Here is an 18104-nt window from a genome sequence, read left to right as displayed (position 1 = left end):
TTGCAAGGTATTTTGTAGATGACGTTCGTTTTGTTTGTTGTCTGTATAGGGTCTTTTAAGTTCATCAGCTGCTGTTTTAGTGTGTTGGTGGGTTTGTGGGCTACCCTGATGCCAAGAGGTCCGAGTAGTCTGGCAGTCATTTCGGAAATGTCTTTGATGTAGGGGAGAGTGGTTATGGTTTCTGAGCCCGTTTTGTCTGTTTGTTTGGGTTTATTGCTGAGGTATAGGCAGACTGTGTTCATAGGGTACCCATTCTAGAGAAAGCGAACACACTGCTCGCAGATAATGACACTTACCAACAGGTGGCGATAGACCCGACCCCCCAACTAGAGAACCGAATCACAGCCTCACTCAAAAAACTTCATAAATCTGGAGAGTTAAACAATAGAGACTTCCAAAAAAATGAAACCAGATGGGTTCAACACACCACGCTTCTATGGACTACCAAAAATTCACAAACCAGGAGCCCCCCTCAGACCCATAGAGTCGCTACCTGGAACACCAACCTACAGATTAGCCAAGGAACTACACCAAAGACTAAAACACCTAGAAGACGACTCCCACCACTCCATTCGCTCCACCCAAGAATTCCTGAACACCAAAGACACCAAGATAGAAGAGGATGAAATAATGGTCTCCTTTGAGGTAACAGCCCTGTTCACATCCATCAACATCAACCTGGCCAAAGAAACACTGACTACACTATTAGAAGAACCGAAGACACGTACGCCAGACACCACCAACCTCATCAGCAAGGACAACATCATCAAGTTAGTGGACCTATGCCTCACCACCCACTTCACTTTCAATAACAAAGCCTACAGATAAACCAACGGAACACCCATGGGATCTCCGATATCAGGGTTCTTAGCAGAGGCAGTAATGCAGAGACTCGAACAAACAGCTCTGCCAACCATCCAACCCAAACTTTGGGTCCGCTACATGGATAACACCTTTGTCATCACTAAACAAAACAAATTAGAGGAAACCTTCAAGACCATCAATAATATCCTTACCGGCATAACATTCACTAAAGAGGAGGAAAACAACAACAAACTGCCATTCCTAGATGTCACAGTAGAGCGAACAGCCAATGGGGAACTTCAAACCAGCGTCTACAGGAAAACAACACATACGGACCAAATATTGAACTACAGGAGCAACCATCCCAACACCCACAAACGAAGCTGCATTAGAACAATATTCCAACGAGCCACCACACACTGCAGCACAGAGGAACTAGGAAGAGCAGAAGAAAATCACCTATACAGCGTATTCAAAAAGAATGGGTACCCTATGAAGACAGTCCGCTGATTCCTCAGCAATAAACCCAGACAAAACGGGCTCAGAAACCATAACCACTCTCCCCTACATCAAAGACATTTCTGATATGACTGCCAGACTACTCGGACCTCTTGGCATCAGGGTAGCCCACAAACCCACCAACACACTAAAACAGCAGCTGATGAACTTAAAAGACGCTATACAGACAACAAACAAAACGAACGCCATCTACAAAATACCTTGCAAGAACTGTGACAAACACTACATTGGACAAACTGGCAGAAAGCTAGCCACCAGGATACATGAACATCAACTAGCCACAAAACGACATGACCCACTATCACTCGTATCCTTACATCCAGATGAGGAAGGACACCACTTTGATTGGGACAACACATCCATCCTAGGACAAGCCAAACAGAGACACGCACGAGAATTCCTGGAGGCATGGCATTCCAGCCGGAACTCCATCAACAAACACATTGGCTCCAAATCAATCTACAATCCCCTGAGAAAAAGAACAGGAAATAACAACAACGCAGGAAATGACATCACCAAACCAAGGAAACCTAACCAGATAAATAGAAAGCGGGACATAACGCCAGCGCTTCATTGGAGGTTCACAGTTGATGTTACCTAGAATGGTGACAAAACATCTGGAACAGGGCCCAGCTGACACCTTCCCCAACTGGTCAGGGGGCCAACCGGGACTGTGCGGGGTGACGACTGCCAGGGTGTTTTCTTTGCTTTGTTTTTTTTCCCTTCTTTGTTTTTTTCCTTTAGTTGGTGTACGTACCCCCAGGTAACCCGGAGCGGCTTGCATGACTGGGTAGGTGTGTAAATATGTTTTATTTTTTGTACATCTTATGAATAAAGTATATTTTTTCAAATAAAAAAGGTGACAAAACATCTGGGAACAAACCTTCCAGCTTACATCTCGAACAAAATAAAGACCCACTCTTCTGTGGCCCGAGAGGAGGAGAGTGCTGTGTTGAAGGTGGAAGGAAGATGTCAGGTTGGCTGTGCACCCTTGCAACCGGTGGATCTTAATGCTGGCTTTGGCCTAAGGCTGGTTCAGGGGAGCAGCCAGCCTGCAACGATGGCTGCGGCAAGTGCTCATGCCCCAGGTCAGGGGGTCCGGAACACCATCCGTGTTTCCGTGAAGAAAGTGGATGAAGGTGCATCTGTGGACCGCACCTTCTTCATGAAGAGGGTCCTGTTGGACTGTTGTGGGTTCGCTGCTGCGGACATTTACTGCCTGCAGGATTTCCCCGGAGGAAGTTTTTAAGATGTAACCTTCAGGAGTGCCAAGCTTTGCGGGCGCTTCCTGGAGGTTTTCAAGGAGAAAGGAGGTGAGGGCCCCCTCTCTGTATTGACCGCTGTCCTGCTGTTCGTAATGCCAGCGCAGAGGAGCCGTATGGTGACTGTACACATGTACAACCTGCACGTGCCAGCAGTTGATGTCCTGACCTTCCTTGGAAGGTACGTGAAGGTGGAAGGGGACCTAACCGACATCATGGACGCTTTTGGCATCTGGACCAGTAAGAGGCAGGTCAAGGTGACACTGAGGATGGGCGCGGACAGGAACATAGTACACCCACCGTCCAGCTTCGCGATCGGCGGGAGCAAGGGCTACCTGACCTATGCAGGGCAACCTAAAGTCTGCCATGCCTGTGGTAGGTCAGGTCACGTGGCGGCCGACTGCAAAGCCACCATCTGCAGGAACTGCAGGGAGGAGGGACACCTTGCAAAAGATTGCTCACAAGAAAAAAGCTGCAACCTTTGCGGGGAAGCCGGCCACCTCTATAGGGCGTGCCCGCAGCGGGGCACCACCTACGCCCAGGTCGCCAGCAGGGGCGATGCGGGGCCAGCGCCCCCAGAGGAGAGGAAGGCACCAGGGCCCTGCAAGGACCCCACTAATGTGCAGGAGGGCCAGGTCGTGCAGGAGGGCCCAGCCCCGCAGGATGGGCTCGAGGCCAGCAAAGCGCCCATCTAGGCTCCGCTCCCCCCCCTGACAACCCGGAGTCGATGGAGGCGGCGACAAGCAACCCAGGGGAGTGGATGACGGTCCGGAAAGCAAGGAGGAAGGCGCGTCGGCGGGCCCAGGAACCGCAACCATCAGGCGGGAAGAGGCAGCTACAGAGGGGCTATAAGAGCTCCAGTGACGAAGGAGATTCGGAGAGGGCCCGCCCAAAGCAGAAGCTAAAGATCTCAAGGGAGAAGGAAAGTCGCACCCCTCTTCCAGGTGATGGGAGGTGTCCTGAAGCTCCCTCCGACGCGGGGGATGCCACCCAGAAGGCAGCACGGATGGTTTCCTGAGCCCGGAGAGCGTCCAGCAGTTAGCCCGGGCAATGGGCATGAAGGGACAGGACCTCAGACTTGGGGAGGGTACTGCGGTCACTGCCCACAATGGGGGTACGAGTTGTGAGCATTAATGTGCGCAGCGTCAAGTCCACCGCAAGATGTGTCTCCATGTTGACCTACATGACCACTGTCAAGGCGGACCTCCTGTTTCTGCAGGAGTGCGGGATACCACACCTCAGCAGGTACGGGAAGTGGTCCGGCGCCTGGACCTGTAGGCCTTCGATCTGGTCGGGGGGTAACGACCGTCGGTCCTCGGGCCTGGCTATTCTGCTGCAGGGGCGCAACTTCACCATCTCTCAAGTTCAGGAGGTGGTGGTGGGGCACCTCCTAGTGGCTGACGTCACCTACAGGAACGCTCCCCTGAGGCTGATCAACGTGTTCGCCCCAGTGGTACGGATTGAGCGGTTGGCCGTCCTGCAGCGGCTTCCACCCCTGCTGGCTACGTCCAGGCCGGTCATCCTAGGCGGAGACTTCAACTGCATCATCGCTGCAGATGGAAGATCCGGCGTGGTGACAGCGGGTGGGGGGTGTCAACTGGATATCACGTCCACATTCCTGATGGGCACGGTGAAGGACGCCAAGCTGCTCGACGTCTTCAGCACCCCTGCAGACGGAGCGCAGCGGAGGTACACCTGGTCGCGGCCAGACGGGTCTATCCGCTCAAGGGTAGACTTCCTGTTTGTGTCACGGGCGTTCTCGGTCAGGTCCACCGGCGTCGAGCCCGTGTTCTTCTCTGACCATTGCCTCCTGCTGGCCGACTGTCACTTACGGGACGACCAGCCGGCCAGCAAAGGGACGTGGAAACTCAACACGACTCTGTTGACCCCAGAGAACATCGAGGAGCTTAAGAGGGAGTACGCCGGTTGGAGAACCGTGAAACCCCCCTGAGTCTCTGGGCGACTGGCAGGAGACGGTGAGGGAGAACATCAAGAGGTTCTTTGTCCTCAAGGGTGTTCGGAAGGCGAGAAAGAGGCGGGAAAAGCCGTCGCAACTCCAGAAAAGGGTGCAGAGCCTGCTCCTTCTGCAGTTGATGGGGGTCGATGTCATGGAGGACCTCCGCGAGGTGAGGGGCCAGCAAGCCTCGCTCTTCGCCACGGAGGCCTCCAGGATAATCTTCCGGTCCAGGGTCCGCTCCGTGGAGCAGGACGAGACATGCTCACGTTTCTTCTTTCAGAAGGTGCACAAAAAGAGCTCTGTGCTTAGCCGGCCGAAGGAGCACGACGGCTCGGTGACATCGTCTCGGCCCGACATTTTGAGGATCAGCAGATCCTTCTATGCCGGACTGTACGACACCAAGCCCACGGTCAGCATGGCCTCCGAGTTGTTCCTGTTGTCTATCACAGAGGTCTTAGACAACGGCACGAGGGAGTGGCTGGACCAGCCGATATCCCTGGATGAGCTGACCAGAGCCCTCAAGTCCTTGGACAGGAAAAAGACTCCCGGGAGGGATGGCTTACCGGTCGAGCTGTATTCCGCTCTGTGGGACCTGGTCAGCCAGGGCCTGCTGGAGGTGTAAGATAGTGCGCTTCGGGCAGGGGAAATGTGCAAGTCCATGAGGAAGGGCATTATCACCCTCATTTACAAGAGCAAGGGGGAAGAGGGAAGAAATTAAGAATTGGCGTCCCATTTCACTACTGAACGTGGACTACAAAATCCTGGCCAAGGTCATAGCCAACCGGGTCAGGTCTGTCCTGGAGTCGGTGATTCACCCTGACCAAACCTGTGCTGTGCCAGGCAGGAAGATCGCTGAGAGCCTCGCGCTCATCAGGGATACGATCGCCTACGTGCAGGACAGGCGGGTGGACACCTGCCTCATCAGCCTGGACCAGGAGAAGGCCTTTGACAGGGTCTCTCATGCTTACATGACGGACGTCCTCTCCAAATTGGAGTTCAGGGAGGGCATCCGCAATTGGATCCGGTTTCTCTACACCAACATCGTTAGCGCAGTCTCGATCAATGGGTGGGAATTGGACAGTTTTCTTGTCAGATCTGGAGTCAGGCAGGGCTGCCCGCTCTCTCCTGCCTTGTTCGTGTGCTGTGTGGAGCCCTTCGCCGCATCCATCAGGAAGGACGTGAGCCTGAAGGGCGCGACTATCCCAGGCAGCGGAGGCCTTCAAGGTCAAGACCTCCCTGTACATGGACGATGTCGCTGTCTTCTGCACCAATCGTCGGTCGGTGAATAGGCTGTTGGACATCTGCGGCCAGTTTGAACTGGCCTCGGGTGCCAAAGTCAATAGGGGTAAGAGCGAGGTCATGTTCTTCGGGAACTGGGACGACCGCTCCTTCATCCCCTTCACCGTCAGGACAGACTACCTGAAGGTGCTGGGGGTTTGGTTCGGTGAAGCTGGGGTGTGCACTAAGACTTGGGAGGAGCGTATCACAAAACTGAAGCAGAAGCTGGGCAGGTGGACGCTCCGGTCCCTCTCCATCGTGGCTAAGAACCTGGTTGTCAGGTGCGAGGGGCTTTCGGTACTGTTGTATGTGGTGCAGGCCTGGCCTATTCCCTGGACCTGCGCCGCTGCGGTCACCCAGGCCATCTTCCACTTCATTTGGGGCTCAAGGATGGACCGGGTCCGCAGGGACACAATGTACAAAGACCTGGAAAATGGAGGAAAGGGCCTACCGAACGCTACCCTCGCCCTGACGGCTACCTTTGTGTGCAGCTGCAATCAAGCTGTGCGTAGATCCTCAGTAGGCAAACACCAAGTGTCACTACTTACTGAGGTTCTACCTGTCCCCGGTGTTGCGAAGGATGGGCCTGGCCTCATTGCCGCGGAACGGTCCGAGTAGTTGGACCGTTCCGTACCACCTGTCCTTCGTGGAGAAATTTTTGAAGGGAAACAGCTTTGACCACAAGGCCATCATGCAGTGGTCAGCACGTAGTATCCTCGAGACCCTTCGGGAAAAGGAGAGGGTGGATCCCATCATGTGGTTCCCCACGCAGACTGCCAAAGACATTTGGCAGAATGCCTCATCGCCAGAACTTTCAAACAACCACAAGGACATTGCTTGGCTGGCAGAGAGAGAGGCTCTGCCAGTGAAATCCTTTATGCATGCCCGGAATCTCTGCACCACCGCACGCTGCCCTCGAGGCGGTTGTGGGGGGGACGAAACTGTCGATCACCTCCTTCTGGAGTGTGCCTATGCGCAGGAGGTCTGGAGGGGGATGCAGTGGTATTTGTCGAGGTTCGTCCCAAGCAGCTCCGTGACGCGGGACTCCGTGCTCTACGGGCTGTTTCCCGGGACACACACTGAGACCAACATCAACTGTGCCTGGAGCACCATCAATGCGGTGAAAGACGCTCTTTGGTCTGCGTGCAACTTGCTGGTCTGCCAGCTGAAAGAACTGACCCCGACCAAATGTTGCAGACTGGCGCACTCCAAGGTCCAGGACTATGTGCTGGGGGACACGCTAACAGTTGGGGCAGCCGCCGCCAAGACGCGGTGGGGAAAGAATACGGTATGAAACCCCTCGTCCAGAATAGAAAAAAGGGCCCTATCTGGTAACTGGGCCCAGCTGGCGCCTTCCCCAGCTGGTCAGGGGGCCAACAGGGACTGTGTGGGGAGATGACTGCCGGGGTATTTTCTTTGCTTCGTTTTTTTTCCTTGTTTCTTCCTTTAGTTGGTGTACATACCCCCTGGGTAACCCGGAGCGGCTTGCATGACTGAGTAGGTGTATGAATAGGTTATATTTTCTGTACATCTTATGCATAAAGTAAATTTTTTCAAATAAAAAAAAGGTGACGAAACATCTGAAGACTAACCTTCCAGCTCAGCGAGCAAACTCACATCCAGAACCTCAACCCGAGCTACAAATCTTCTCAAAACTCGCTAATCCTAATCTACTCAACTTCTCTTCATAGCTACCGCCCTCAATACCAAGCAACGTGCTGGTGAACAACCTCTGCACCCTCTCCAAAGCATCCACATCCTTTTAGTAATGTGGCGACCAGAACTATACACAGTATTCCAAATGTTGTCGAACCAAAGTCCTGCACAACTGTAACATGACCTGCCAAATCTTATACTCAATACCCCGTCAGGTGAATGACAGCATGCCATATGCATTCTTGACCACTCTATCAACCTGCGTTGCCACCTTCAGGGTACAATGGACCTGACCGCCCAGATCTCTCTGAGGAAAATTTATGCACAGACTTTTCCATTTAGTGGTGGTTTACCCACAATAGTAACAATCTGAGGCAAGGAGAGGGCTTTGCCACTTCAGAAAATCTTTCACTCTTACTTCTTGAAATAATCAGTGTTCACTCAATGAAGAATCCAAATGTAAAGTCAAGCAACTTTGAAAAGGTACCTGAAACATTCAAAATGATTTATAAACATGAACAGTTGCTGCATTTGCTCAAAACCAACAAATGAATCATGTAACAAGGTATAGAGCTGGATGAACACAGCAGGCCAAGCAGCATCAGAGGAGCAGGAAAGCTGACGTTTTGGGCATAGGCCTAGGCCCAAAACGTCAGCTTTCCTGCTCCTCTGATGCTGCTTGGCTTGCTGTGTTCATCCAGCTCTGCACTTTGTTATCTCAGATTCCCCAGTATCTGCAGTTCCTACTATTTCTGATATGAATCCTGTATACCATGGATTGCAAGTAGCAGTTTCACAGTAATTGAAGTATATGAAGTAACACACTACAAAAAGTAACAAAAATGGCAATGGCTACCAATCTTGCCCAAATACTGAAAATGAATTGTAAAAACAAGCATCTGCACAAAAATTGTACCAAAGAAACAGTTTTATCAACTCTTCCTTCAAATCATTCATCAAATTTATTTTTAGATGTTATTTTCTGCTTCAAGCCTTGGCTTCTGAATGCATCCAGTCATACAATCATAAGTGTACAGCAACTTCTTCTGCAGCCTCTCCTAAACCTGATTAAAACTATTTATGTATCTCTAACTCTGTTTAATTGCCTCAACCACCAAATAGTTCTCTTTCTGCTTCATTTAATCAATTTTAAACAGATTTTGTGAAATTATTCTTAACCTATTCTTACAAAAGCATTCTCAATTCTTGATACCTGCATATTTGCATTTATTTCCACAACACAATTGTTTAATAAATCTGTGCTTGCTTCAACTTTCCTCAACGTGAAACCCGAAAAACGCACTTATTCCAAAACTGATGTATTTATGACTGATGCTTAATTTTTATACTCCTTGCAAAGATGCCCAAAGAGGTGCAGGTTAGGTGGATTGGCCATGCTAAATTACCCATTGTGTCCAGGGATGTATAGTTCACGAGAACTATCCATGGGAAATGCAGGGTTATAGAGATAGAAGAAGGGTGAGACTCTGGGTAGGCTTGTCTTCAGAGAGTTAGTGTGGACTTGTTGGGCCAAATGGCTTGTTTTCACACAGTAGGGATTCTAAATTCGAAACAAAAACTATCTTCCTGTGTTTATAAATCCCACAGATTCACTACCGTCGGAAGAAATTCCTCCTCATCCATTTTACGTGGGCGACCCCTTACTGACTGTGTTCTCTGGAACTAGACTCTCTGACAAGTGGAAACAAACTCTCAGCATCTAAGCTGTCAAACCCCTAACAATTTCATATGTTTCAATGAAGTCATCTTTCAATCAAAACTCCAATTAGCCCAAACAGACCTATTCAGTCTCTCAAGAAAAATCCATACATACCCAGGATTTTATAAATTGCAGATGCTGCTCCAACTTGTGCAGCAATTTATCTAGAGCTTTCTGAAGGTCCATGTAGAATATACCCACGCACTTCAACCAGAAATGTCACCATTTCCACTTGCCTAATCTAGCTGACTACTTATGTCGAATGAAGAGAAAATAATTATATAGTTTACTTGCTCTTTCATTAAAGACCCAACTCCACATCCCAACCTGACTATCCAAATGAGTTCAACCTTTTTTCCTGACTCCTTCTGAAAAAGAAAATTTCAAATAATTACTTCTTGAATAATACACGCCACCTTTTGTAGGTCCATGGTATCACAAAGTAAATGCAAACATCTCCAAAAAGAAAAACTACGCAGACAGAACCTTTCCAAATGAACTGAATGGAAGAGCAATTAACCTAACCAACTGAGTATGGTTACAGCAATTAGGCTTCGTGGCAAAATACAATTACACAAATGCACTACACTGCACATTAACAGAGCATTAAGTGATATCAAACTACATAGCACTGTTTGGTCTTTGACATCATTCACCACCAATCTTTTATCTCACTTAGGTGAGACTGTCAATTGTGAGGTTAAAATGCACACAATTCGAATACATACCCTGAAGTCCTTTCGTAGAAGACTGATATGGAGCATGCCAAGTTGGTTAAAACTGCTTGAATTACTGAAGCCACACATAAGTGATTGAAGATACTGGACAGAATGCTGACAATACCAACACCAATGGATATCATTCCTGCTGTTGGTGTTTCAAATTGAGATTCACTGGAACTTAGTGCATGAAAAGCATCTGTGATCTTCACTAAAAGTTTGAGCAGCGAAGTTAGATTTCCTAGAGGTTCCTGTTTCTTCGTTAGCCAGTGAGTAGGGGTATGAGGTGCTAAAAAGGAGAGAACGCAATTGATAAACTTAGTTATTCACGGTAATTACAAATGCAAATAATACACTTGACATTCCAAATTTAGTATTCTTAAACTGGTTACTGACTTATGGTTACTGGCTTTTGGTTACTCATTTGCGGGCTTCCGAAATTTTGCTAAGTTTGCTAAACTGTTTGAAAACATTATGGGGAATCTTTCCAATCAAGCAGAATAATGTCAGTCCTAAAGAATAAAATCTGTGCTTTTCACAGGTTGGGACACCTAGTTAAATGGTAAAACCATTCTGGCTGACAACGTGAGATCTCAAGTTCAAAAGAACAATGGTAATTCACCAGAAAGATGACACTACTAATTCTGCTAAGATTTTAGTATTTAGTTTGAGCAGCATCGTTTTCGGAATTTATGCTGGATAAATCTGAAAGTAACTGTCTAAACACCAGTTTTGACCAGGATTCAATGCCCTGGAACAAATGATAGCATACTAATGCATTCCAGCAGTGTTAATGTAAATGTAGTGCTTAATTGTGACAAACATTTTTAGCCGTCATTGAGTAATAAATACAAAAATTTTCAGGGAGCAACGAGCAAATTACTTCAGATTTCAGGATAATTTTGACTGAGGTACCCAGCCTGGAAGTGGGCAGAAAATTAGATTTATTTGAATTCTTAAGACACAAAGATGAGTTATCCCAATTTATGGCCTCTCCCAGTTTCAGATATTGGTTACATTTGGAGTAAATGGTTAAGTAAAATATTTTAGTGTTTCACCTAAACCCCTATCTCCTGAAGCAAAGTTAGACCTGCTTGGATTACGTCACTGGCTCCATAGCTCAGTGGCTAGAGCACTGGTCTTGTAAACCAGGGGGTGAGAGTTCGAGTCTCACTGAGCCCTTTGGCAAATTTGGGGTGGCACGGTGGCTCAGTGGTTAGCACTGCAGCCTCTCAGCACCAGGGACCCAGATTCAATTACAGCCTTGGGCAACCGTCTGTGCGGAGTTTGCACATTCTCCCCGTGTCCGCATGGGTTTCCAGTGGGTGCTCCGGTTTCTTCCCTCAGTCCAAAGATGTGCAGGTTAGGTGGATTGGCCATGCTAAATTGCCCGCAGTGTTCAGGGGTGTGTGGGGGTTATAGGGGGACAGATCTGGGTGGGTTGCTTCAAGGGGCGGTGTGAACTTGTTGGGCCGAAGGGCCCGTTTCCACACTGTAGGGAATCTAATCTAATTTCCAAAAATATTATGCCACAATTCTCTCGATTTACAACAATGCATACTGCAGTGTAATTATGAGAAGTGGGATACGTACTACTTGATTTTTGCTGAAACTTTGTTGAGAACTGAGAGAAATCAATACAGTCGACCATCACATTCAGAACATGAACAATGGCATCCAATGTAGATGAACTCTGGAGAAAGGAGAGGAATCCTCGATTAAACTATTCTTAGTTACTATGTATTTATTGTACTATGACAAGAAGAGAATTAATTCATCGATTAAGAAATATACTGGGCTTCCATCATGTTACGTTAACCCCCATAATTAGTAAGTGGCACATTTTATTAGCTGATTACACTGAAGAATCCCCGAACATTATTCTCATCTCTAGGCTACTGATTAACAGCAGTAATACAGATTTACTTTATGTTTTGTGCCACTTCGTTACCCTTCAGGCATCTTCAAATGTTAAAAAAGTCGAATATTTCCCAGTTTTCCTTCATAAATTACGTTATAGTTTGAGTTATAGATCCTGCCTACAATTACCTTGAGTGCATTTCCCCTGGATTATGAGATGGTACAGAAAAGAACATAAGACCTGTTGCCAGATTGCAAGCCATATGCATGATATATTCCAAAAGTGCCGAATACTTAGATTGTATAGATCAACTGATTTGTTTGCCTGATGCAGAAGTGGTCAATGAAAGGTGTACTATTTTTCTACATCTTACCCTTAATTACAACCTGCAGATAATTAGAGCAAATTACTCAATTATCTTAAATGATACGATAAGGTGAATAATTCATGTACAGTTGCTGATGTATCTTGTTCTTGGGATTCACACTTTCAAACTATCAATTACAGGTAGTATGGAAACTGGTTAGGGTTAAAAACAAACAGCACTTGCTAAAAGAGCTATTCCGCAGATTCTATTTCAGGGCAATTTAAAGCTGGATACAAGGCTGAGAAGTTAGGCTGTAGGAAATAAAATGAAATGGTTAACAGATCGGAGATAATTCTGCAATACGTACGCCTAAAGCACTGAATATTCTTGTAGACAAATCAGCTCCACTTGGGTGTATAAATAACTACTTACAGATAAGGTAGCATCATCCAGTGCAGACAAGATTTTGACACTTAATTCCTCACAGCAAACATTGGCTTCTGCTGTTGCCACAAGAGCTGCACAGCGAGCAAATGTTTTATACAACTCAGCCCACGTTCTCAGTAGTGACTTCATTGTAGGCTGAAGGGCAGAAGAGATAAAATAACAAATTTTGTAAGTATAGAATTCATTACATATATATTACACCCATTACATCTTTCGTATAGTGCTTTTAGCAATTTAACAAATTCTTAATGCACGTGTGCAGTTTACAGAAATTATCAATTCTATAGTGAATATAGTTGTAACCATTTCTGCTTAAATGGTAAGGCACAACAAGAGAACTACATCTACTTATTCTATGATGCTCACGTCCTTTCTAAATCAATAACTATTTCCATACACAAAGTCATCCCTCACTCTTCCGAACACCAGAAACAAACCATTCTTCATTCATTCCAGATATCAATCTAGTAAGCGTTCTCTGAACCATGTCCTGCCACATACATCCACCCTTAAAAGAAGGCGGCAAAAGTTGTACCACTGTAGTCAAGGTCTCACTAATGCTCTGTGAAACTAAAGCATAACATCCTCATATTTACAATTAAATCCTCTCATCGTAAAGGGTAGCATTCTATCAGCCTTCTTAATTATTTGTTGTACTTTGGTATTTAATCTCTGGTGACTCATGCAGTTGAATACTTAAATCATTTTACATATCAGAATTCTGCAGTCATTCTCACTTCATATAATACTGTCTTTTGTTTTACTTCTCTTGCCAAAGTGAAAAAAACTTGTATTTTCCCACATTATACAGATGCACTCGAGCTATGCTATTTGCATACTCAGATCCTCCTCAAGATCTTTTTTAAAAAATCCTATCTTTGCAGCATCTGCAAATTTAGTGATCAGGTCTTATTAAATTTAACTGTCAAGTACATACAACCCCTTGTTTGGCTTTTCAGGCTCAGAAGCAGAGTCCCTACCTTTGGCACAGTTGGGACTTAAACCCAGGACTTCTGGCTCAGAGGTGTGTGTATTTACAGAAAATAACATTTTCATCAACACACATATCTCACTAACACCCTTTCACAGTTGTAAGAAACTCCTTGAGTTTACGTCTTAGCATCCTCTTTTCCAAGCATTTCCTGAGTGATAATAACCATTTGATTCTGGCTTTAAACTTGTACAATATTTTTGCCAGTATCTTTACATATAATTTGTCATTAGAGACTAGAACCGTACATTATCCGACTAAATTACATATTTTTGGATATGTAAAAAAAAATTATGGTTACCTGTGGAAAGTTTTGCATTGAAAACAAATGATTTATGGGTAGCATCAACGCAATGTACATAGCACTGAAATTATGCTCAAGTGCATCCCCTTGATTTACTTCATTGGTCTAAAAAAAATACAAAATCTCAATTTTAGAATTAATATTAACACAACATCTTATGTTTAAATGTTTAAGAGTGTAGAATTTGATGGGTGTACCACGTATATAAAAACGGCCTACAGAATATTGATCTTGTAAATCACAAAAAAAAAAGAACAGAATGGGTAAAGGAGACAGCATTCTAGGTTATAACCATCATACCTGGGTCACACGTTCGGTCAACGGGTTAACAACAATGCTCCACATTCGCCAAAGGTGCTCCTTGTCTGTGACCAGCATTGCAGATTGGTTAATAACATTTAAAACTGATTCACTGAATGCTAATGAACATGTGGGACCAGACAATCCATATTCAACAAGCGTCTCCAGTGTCACAAAAAACCTGAATTAAAGATTAAACATAAAAAAAGTCAGTACACGGCACCTGTAGAAACACTCCAATTGTGTCATATGTTTCCCAGTAATCAACTGCAGTTCAGTGATAAATAATTTGGAATCCCGCCACAAGCTGAGCTTTCATTAAATGTACAACTCCAACAACTTATACCAAAATAGTTTTTTAAAAAAATCCACCTCAGAAAAGTCACGTAGTGTTCAGCAAGAGAAGGCACCAGGTTTTCTGAAGAAGGGTCTAGGCACGAAACGTCAGCCCTCCTGCTCCTCTGATGCTGCTTAGCCTGCTGTGTTCATCCAGCTCTACACCTTGTTATCTCAAATTTTCCAGCATCTGCAGTTTCTGCTATTTCTAAGGCATCAGATTAATTCAGTTTAAAAAACCCACAACACTACTTCTAAACTTCAATGAATTAAAGTACATTGTCCGATAAAGGTAACTCTTAATTCTACAAATCAGCCAAATGAACCTTCCTTGAACTGCTTGCAATGCACGTATTGCTTTTTCATTAAAAAAAAAGACCAAAAATATTGTAGAGGCACAATCTCACCAATCCTCCTGCACGAGTCGTGAGATTTCCTGACATTTATATCCTACCATCCTCGCAATAAGACACTGAGTTTCCATAACTTTATGTAGAAACTTGATAGGATTTCAAAATTCCAGTGTCCTGCAGCAGGGGAACTTCTATTTGACCCATGTTGTCTGTTCCAACTCTCTGAAAAAGCAATCTTAGCATCCCCACAATCCTTTTTCCTTTCCTTATAGCCCACCTACTTTCATCCTTTAAATTTTTTTTGAATCAGCTCCAACTACCTTCCTCAACAGTGCATTCCAGACCATAACAGACTGCATAAATAGAACGTCTCAAACATTTTTTACCCCATTTTATATCTTTTTCCTCAAAACAACTTTTTCATATACATTTTCATTTGAACCTTGTAGATGGCGGTCTTGTATTTTAACCGCTGCCCCGTCCTTCAGGTGTCAGGAGGCGCGGATTTGGAAGGTGCTATAGATCTGGCTTGATGAGTTACCAGTGTATCTTGTACATGGCATAAATTGCTGCCACTACTTCAGCAACAAAGGGAGTGAAAATTGAATATAGTCATTGAGGTGGCACCAAGCAGTTTTGCCTTGAATGGTGTCAAGCTTAGAGTGCTTTTTGGAGCTGTACCTTCTTGGCAAGTGAAAGAGTATTTCATCATACTCTTGACACGAGCCTTGTACACAATAGACAGGCATTGGAGAAACAGGTGGTAACTTACTGCAGAATTCCTAACCTCTGACCTGCTCTTGCAGCCACAATGTTTATATGACTGGTATAGTTCAGCTTGTGGTCAATAGTAAGCCTCGGATTGTTACTCGTGAGGCATTCAACAACTGGTTTGCAATGAATGTTAACAGGCAACAGTTAAGCCTTCTCTTGTTGGAGATAAATCATTCCCTAACACTTATGTGACATGAATGTTATTTGCCACTTGTAGCCAGGACATTGCCTAGGCCTTGCTGCATATGAACAACAACCACTTCAGTAAGCAAGTCATGGTAAAGGCTGGAGAACATTGCAATCAGCAGCAAACACACCTATATATATGACCTCATGACAGAAGGAAAGTTGTTGATGAAACAACCAAAAGGTAGTTGGGCTGGGGACATTACCCTGAGGGACTTCTGCAAAGACCTCCCGAGACTGAAATAATTGACTGCAGACAACCGTAACCAACTTTCTCTTTTGCTAGATACATCTCTAACCAGTGGAGAGTTTTCCTCCTGATTTTCAGTGATTCCAGTTTTGTTAGGGCTCCTTGATATCAAAGCTGCCTTGAGGTCAAAAGCAGTCCCTCTCAACTCACTGAAGAATTATTTTTGTGTATAATACCATCAGATGTTGAGTAATGGTTGACTAAATATTAAGAGTCAAGCCAATGTATATTTGGATTAAGAACAAGAGCCAGCAATTCAGTTTCTTACGTAGAGCAGGAAAAAAAAAGATAGTTACTAAACATGATAAAATCCCCATGTAATTAAATCATAGTCAAGATGAAAACATACATTGTACTTCAAACATATTTAGGAAGTAGGTAACATTAACAGAGATAAATCCATAGGTGTTGACAGTAAAGTGCATAGACGCACCTGTCTTCAACCACACAACCTTCCAGTAAATTGCTGTGAAACAGCAGGATGATCATGAAGAGTGCAGGAGTACCCTGAAATTACAATACAAATTTGATTAAATTAATTTACGAAACGGATTTCTTAATTTCTAATAGTGTTAAACAAAATGTAAGAACATTGACAAAAAAACCACAACAGAAGAAACCAACATTGATACTTGCTGTATATTTCATGTTAGTCACCTTGCCCACATACAGGCAAGTTGACTACAAAAATTGTGGCTAAAATGTTTTTGTCCTACACTCACCTGACAACCCACAATACTAATGTAAAAGAATAACATAATAAAAACCGAAAGGAAAAACATATTCAGACTGCAAGAGGTGGGCGCTGATTAATAGGCAAATGACCTCTGATGTGTAGAAGCACAAATATGGAGAATACATCAGTTAAATGACGACTAAAAGTTAACTGAGATAATGGGAACTGCAGATGCTGGAGAATCCAAGACAATAAACTGTGAAGCTGGATGAACACAGCAGGCCAAGCAGCATCTCAGGAGCACAAAAGCTGACGTTTCGGGCCTAGACCCTTCATCAGAGAGCTCTGATGAAGGGTCTAGGCCCGAAACGTCAGCTTTTGTGCTCCTGAGATGTTGCTTGGCCTGCTGTGTTCATCCAGCTTCACACTTTATTAACTAAAAGTTAACTGCCAACTTGTCAGCACTCACCTCCTACAGAATAAACTTGGATTTCTTTTTACATTGGTATTTCTTGTAAATTGTTCCAAGTGCAAGGCAAAGCGCTTCAACTAAATTGAATTATTTTTCATGGGAATTCCAAAGAAATCATATCGGACTGAAAATGTTAACTTTATTTTACTCTCTGTAGATGCTGCAAGACTTGATTTTACTTCAAAAGTAAAGTACCTTTTAAGAACAACGCTCAAGTTCTGCATTACCAGGAATATAATCATTTAATTTGAATGCATTTCTGAAGAAAGACACTGTTCAAGCCACATGTATTACATGTATCAGGACAATTTGCAAGAACAAGTGGAATGAATGAGAGGAAAGATAAAGGATTCACAACATTCATACTGTACGAGGAGTTTGCAGATTGGTGCATTCACCATGGTAATTAATGGTGATCATCAAAACAGTCAGACTGACTGATTGATTGATCAGGCAGTGCAGAGAAATCAACCAGCAAATGGCTGTCGTCTAATCTGTTGATATGAAACAGGCACAATGCTACTGAATGGCACAGCAGGCTTCAGGGGCCGAATGGTCTACTCCTATTCCCATTTCTTATGGTTTTAACAAGAAACTAACAATGCTTGGCACATAACTTGTTCTTCTGATTTTTTTAAAGCGAGTTTATATTTTGTTGCAAGACGCATTCAAAAAATAGAAACTGTAGGTCAATTAGCCTAAAATTTGTTATTAGGAAAGTGCTAGAATACACTGAGATAAAAGGATATTCATAAAATCATAATACAATAAAGGCAGGATCCATGATTGTTAACAAAGGTGATTAAAATTGACAAATTTTCAGTGCTCTTTGAAGATGTAACAAGCAGGATACGAAGGCTATCAGATTTAATGTATTTAGATTTCCAAAAGGTATTTGAGAATGTGAAAATGAAGCTCATAATCGAAGGTGA

At 44.6% G+C, this 18104-nt stretch overlaps 1 protein-coding gene across 4 annotated transcripts in view; it reads right to left on the bottom strand.

Moving 5' to 3' along the window:
• Positions 1 to 18104, bottom strand: part of rif1 (replication timing regulatory factor 1) — a 103308-nt gene that overhangs the window by 39645 nt on the left and 45559 nt on the right. For all 4 annotated transcript variants that reach the window (XM_059647482.1, XM_059647484.1, XM_059647483.1 and 1 more), the window contains exons 17-22: positions 16458 to 16531; positions 14126 to 14306; positions 13823 to 13930; positions 12516 to 12665; positions 11509 to 11608; positions 9925 to 10204 (exon numbers count right to left, since the gene is read on the bottom strand). In XM_059647482.1, coding sequence (XP_059503465.1) covers positions 9925 to 10204; positions 11509 to 11608; positions 12516 to 12665; positions 13823 to 13930; positions 14126 to 14306; positions 16458 to 16531 — 893 coding nt within the window. The remainder of the gene's footprint in view (positions 1 to 9924; positions 10205 to 11508; positions 11609 to 12515; positions 12666 to 13822; positions 13931 to 14125; positions 14307 to 16457; positions 16532 to 18104) is intronic.

This window comes from Stegostoma tigrinum, chromosome 7 (assembly GCF_030684315.1).
Source record: "Stegostoma tigrinum isolate sSteTig4 chromosome 7, sSteTig4.hap1, whole genome shotgun sequence".
Taxonomy (NCBI): Eukaryota; Metazoa; Chordata; class Chondrichthyes; order Orectolobiformes; family Stegostomatidae; genus Stegostoma; species Stegostoma tigrinum.
The sequence above is the reverse complement of the archived record's forward strand: the minus strand, read 5'-3'. Positions and strand labels throughout refer to the sequence as shown.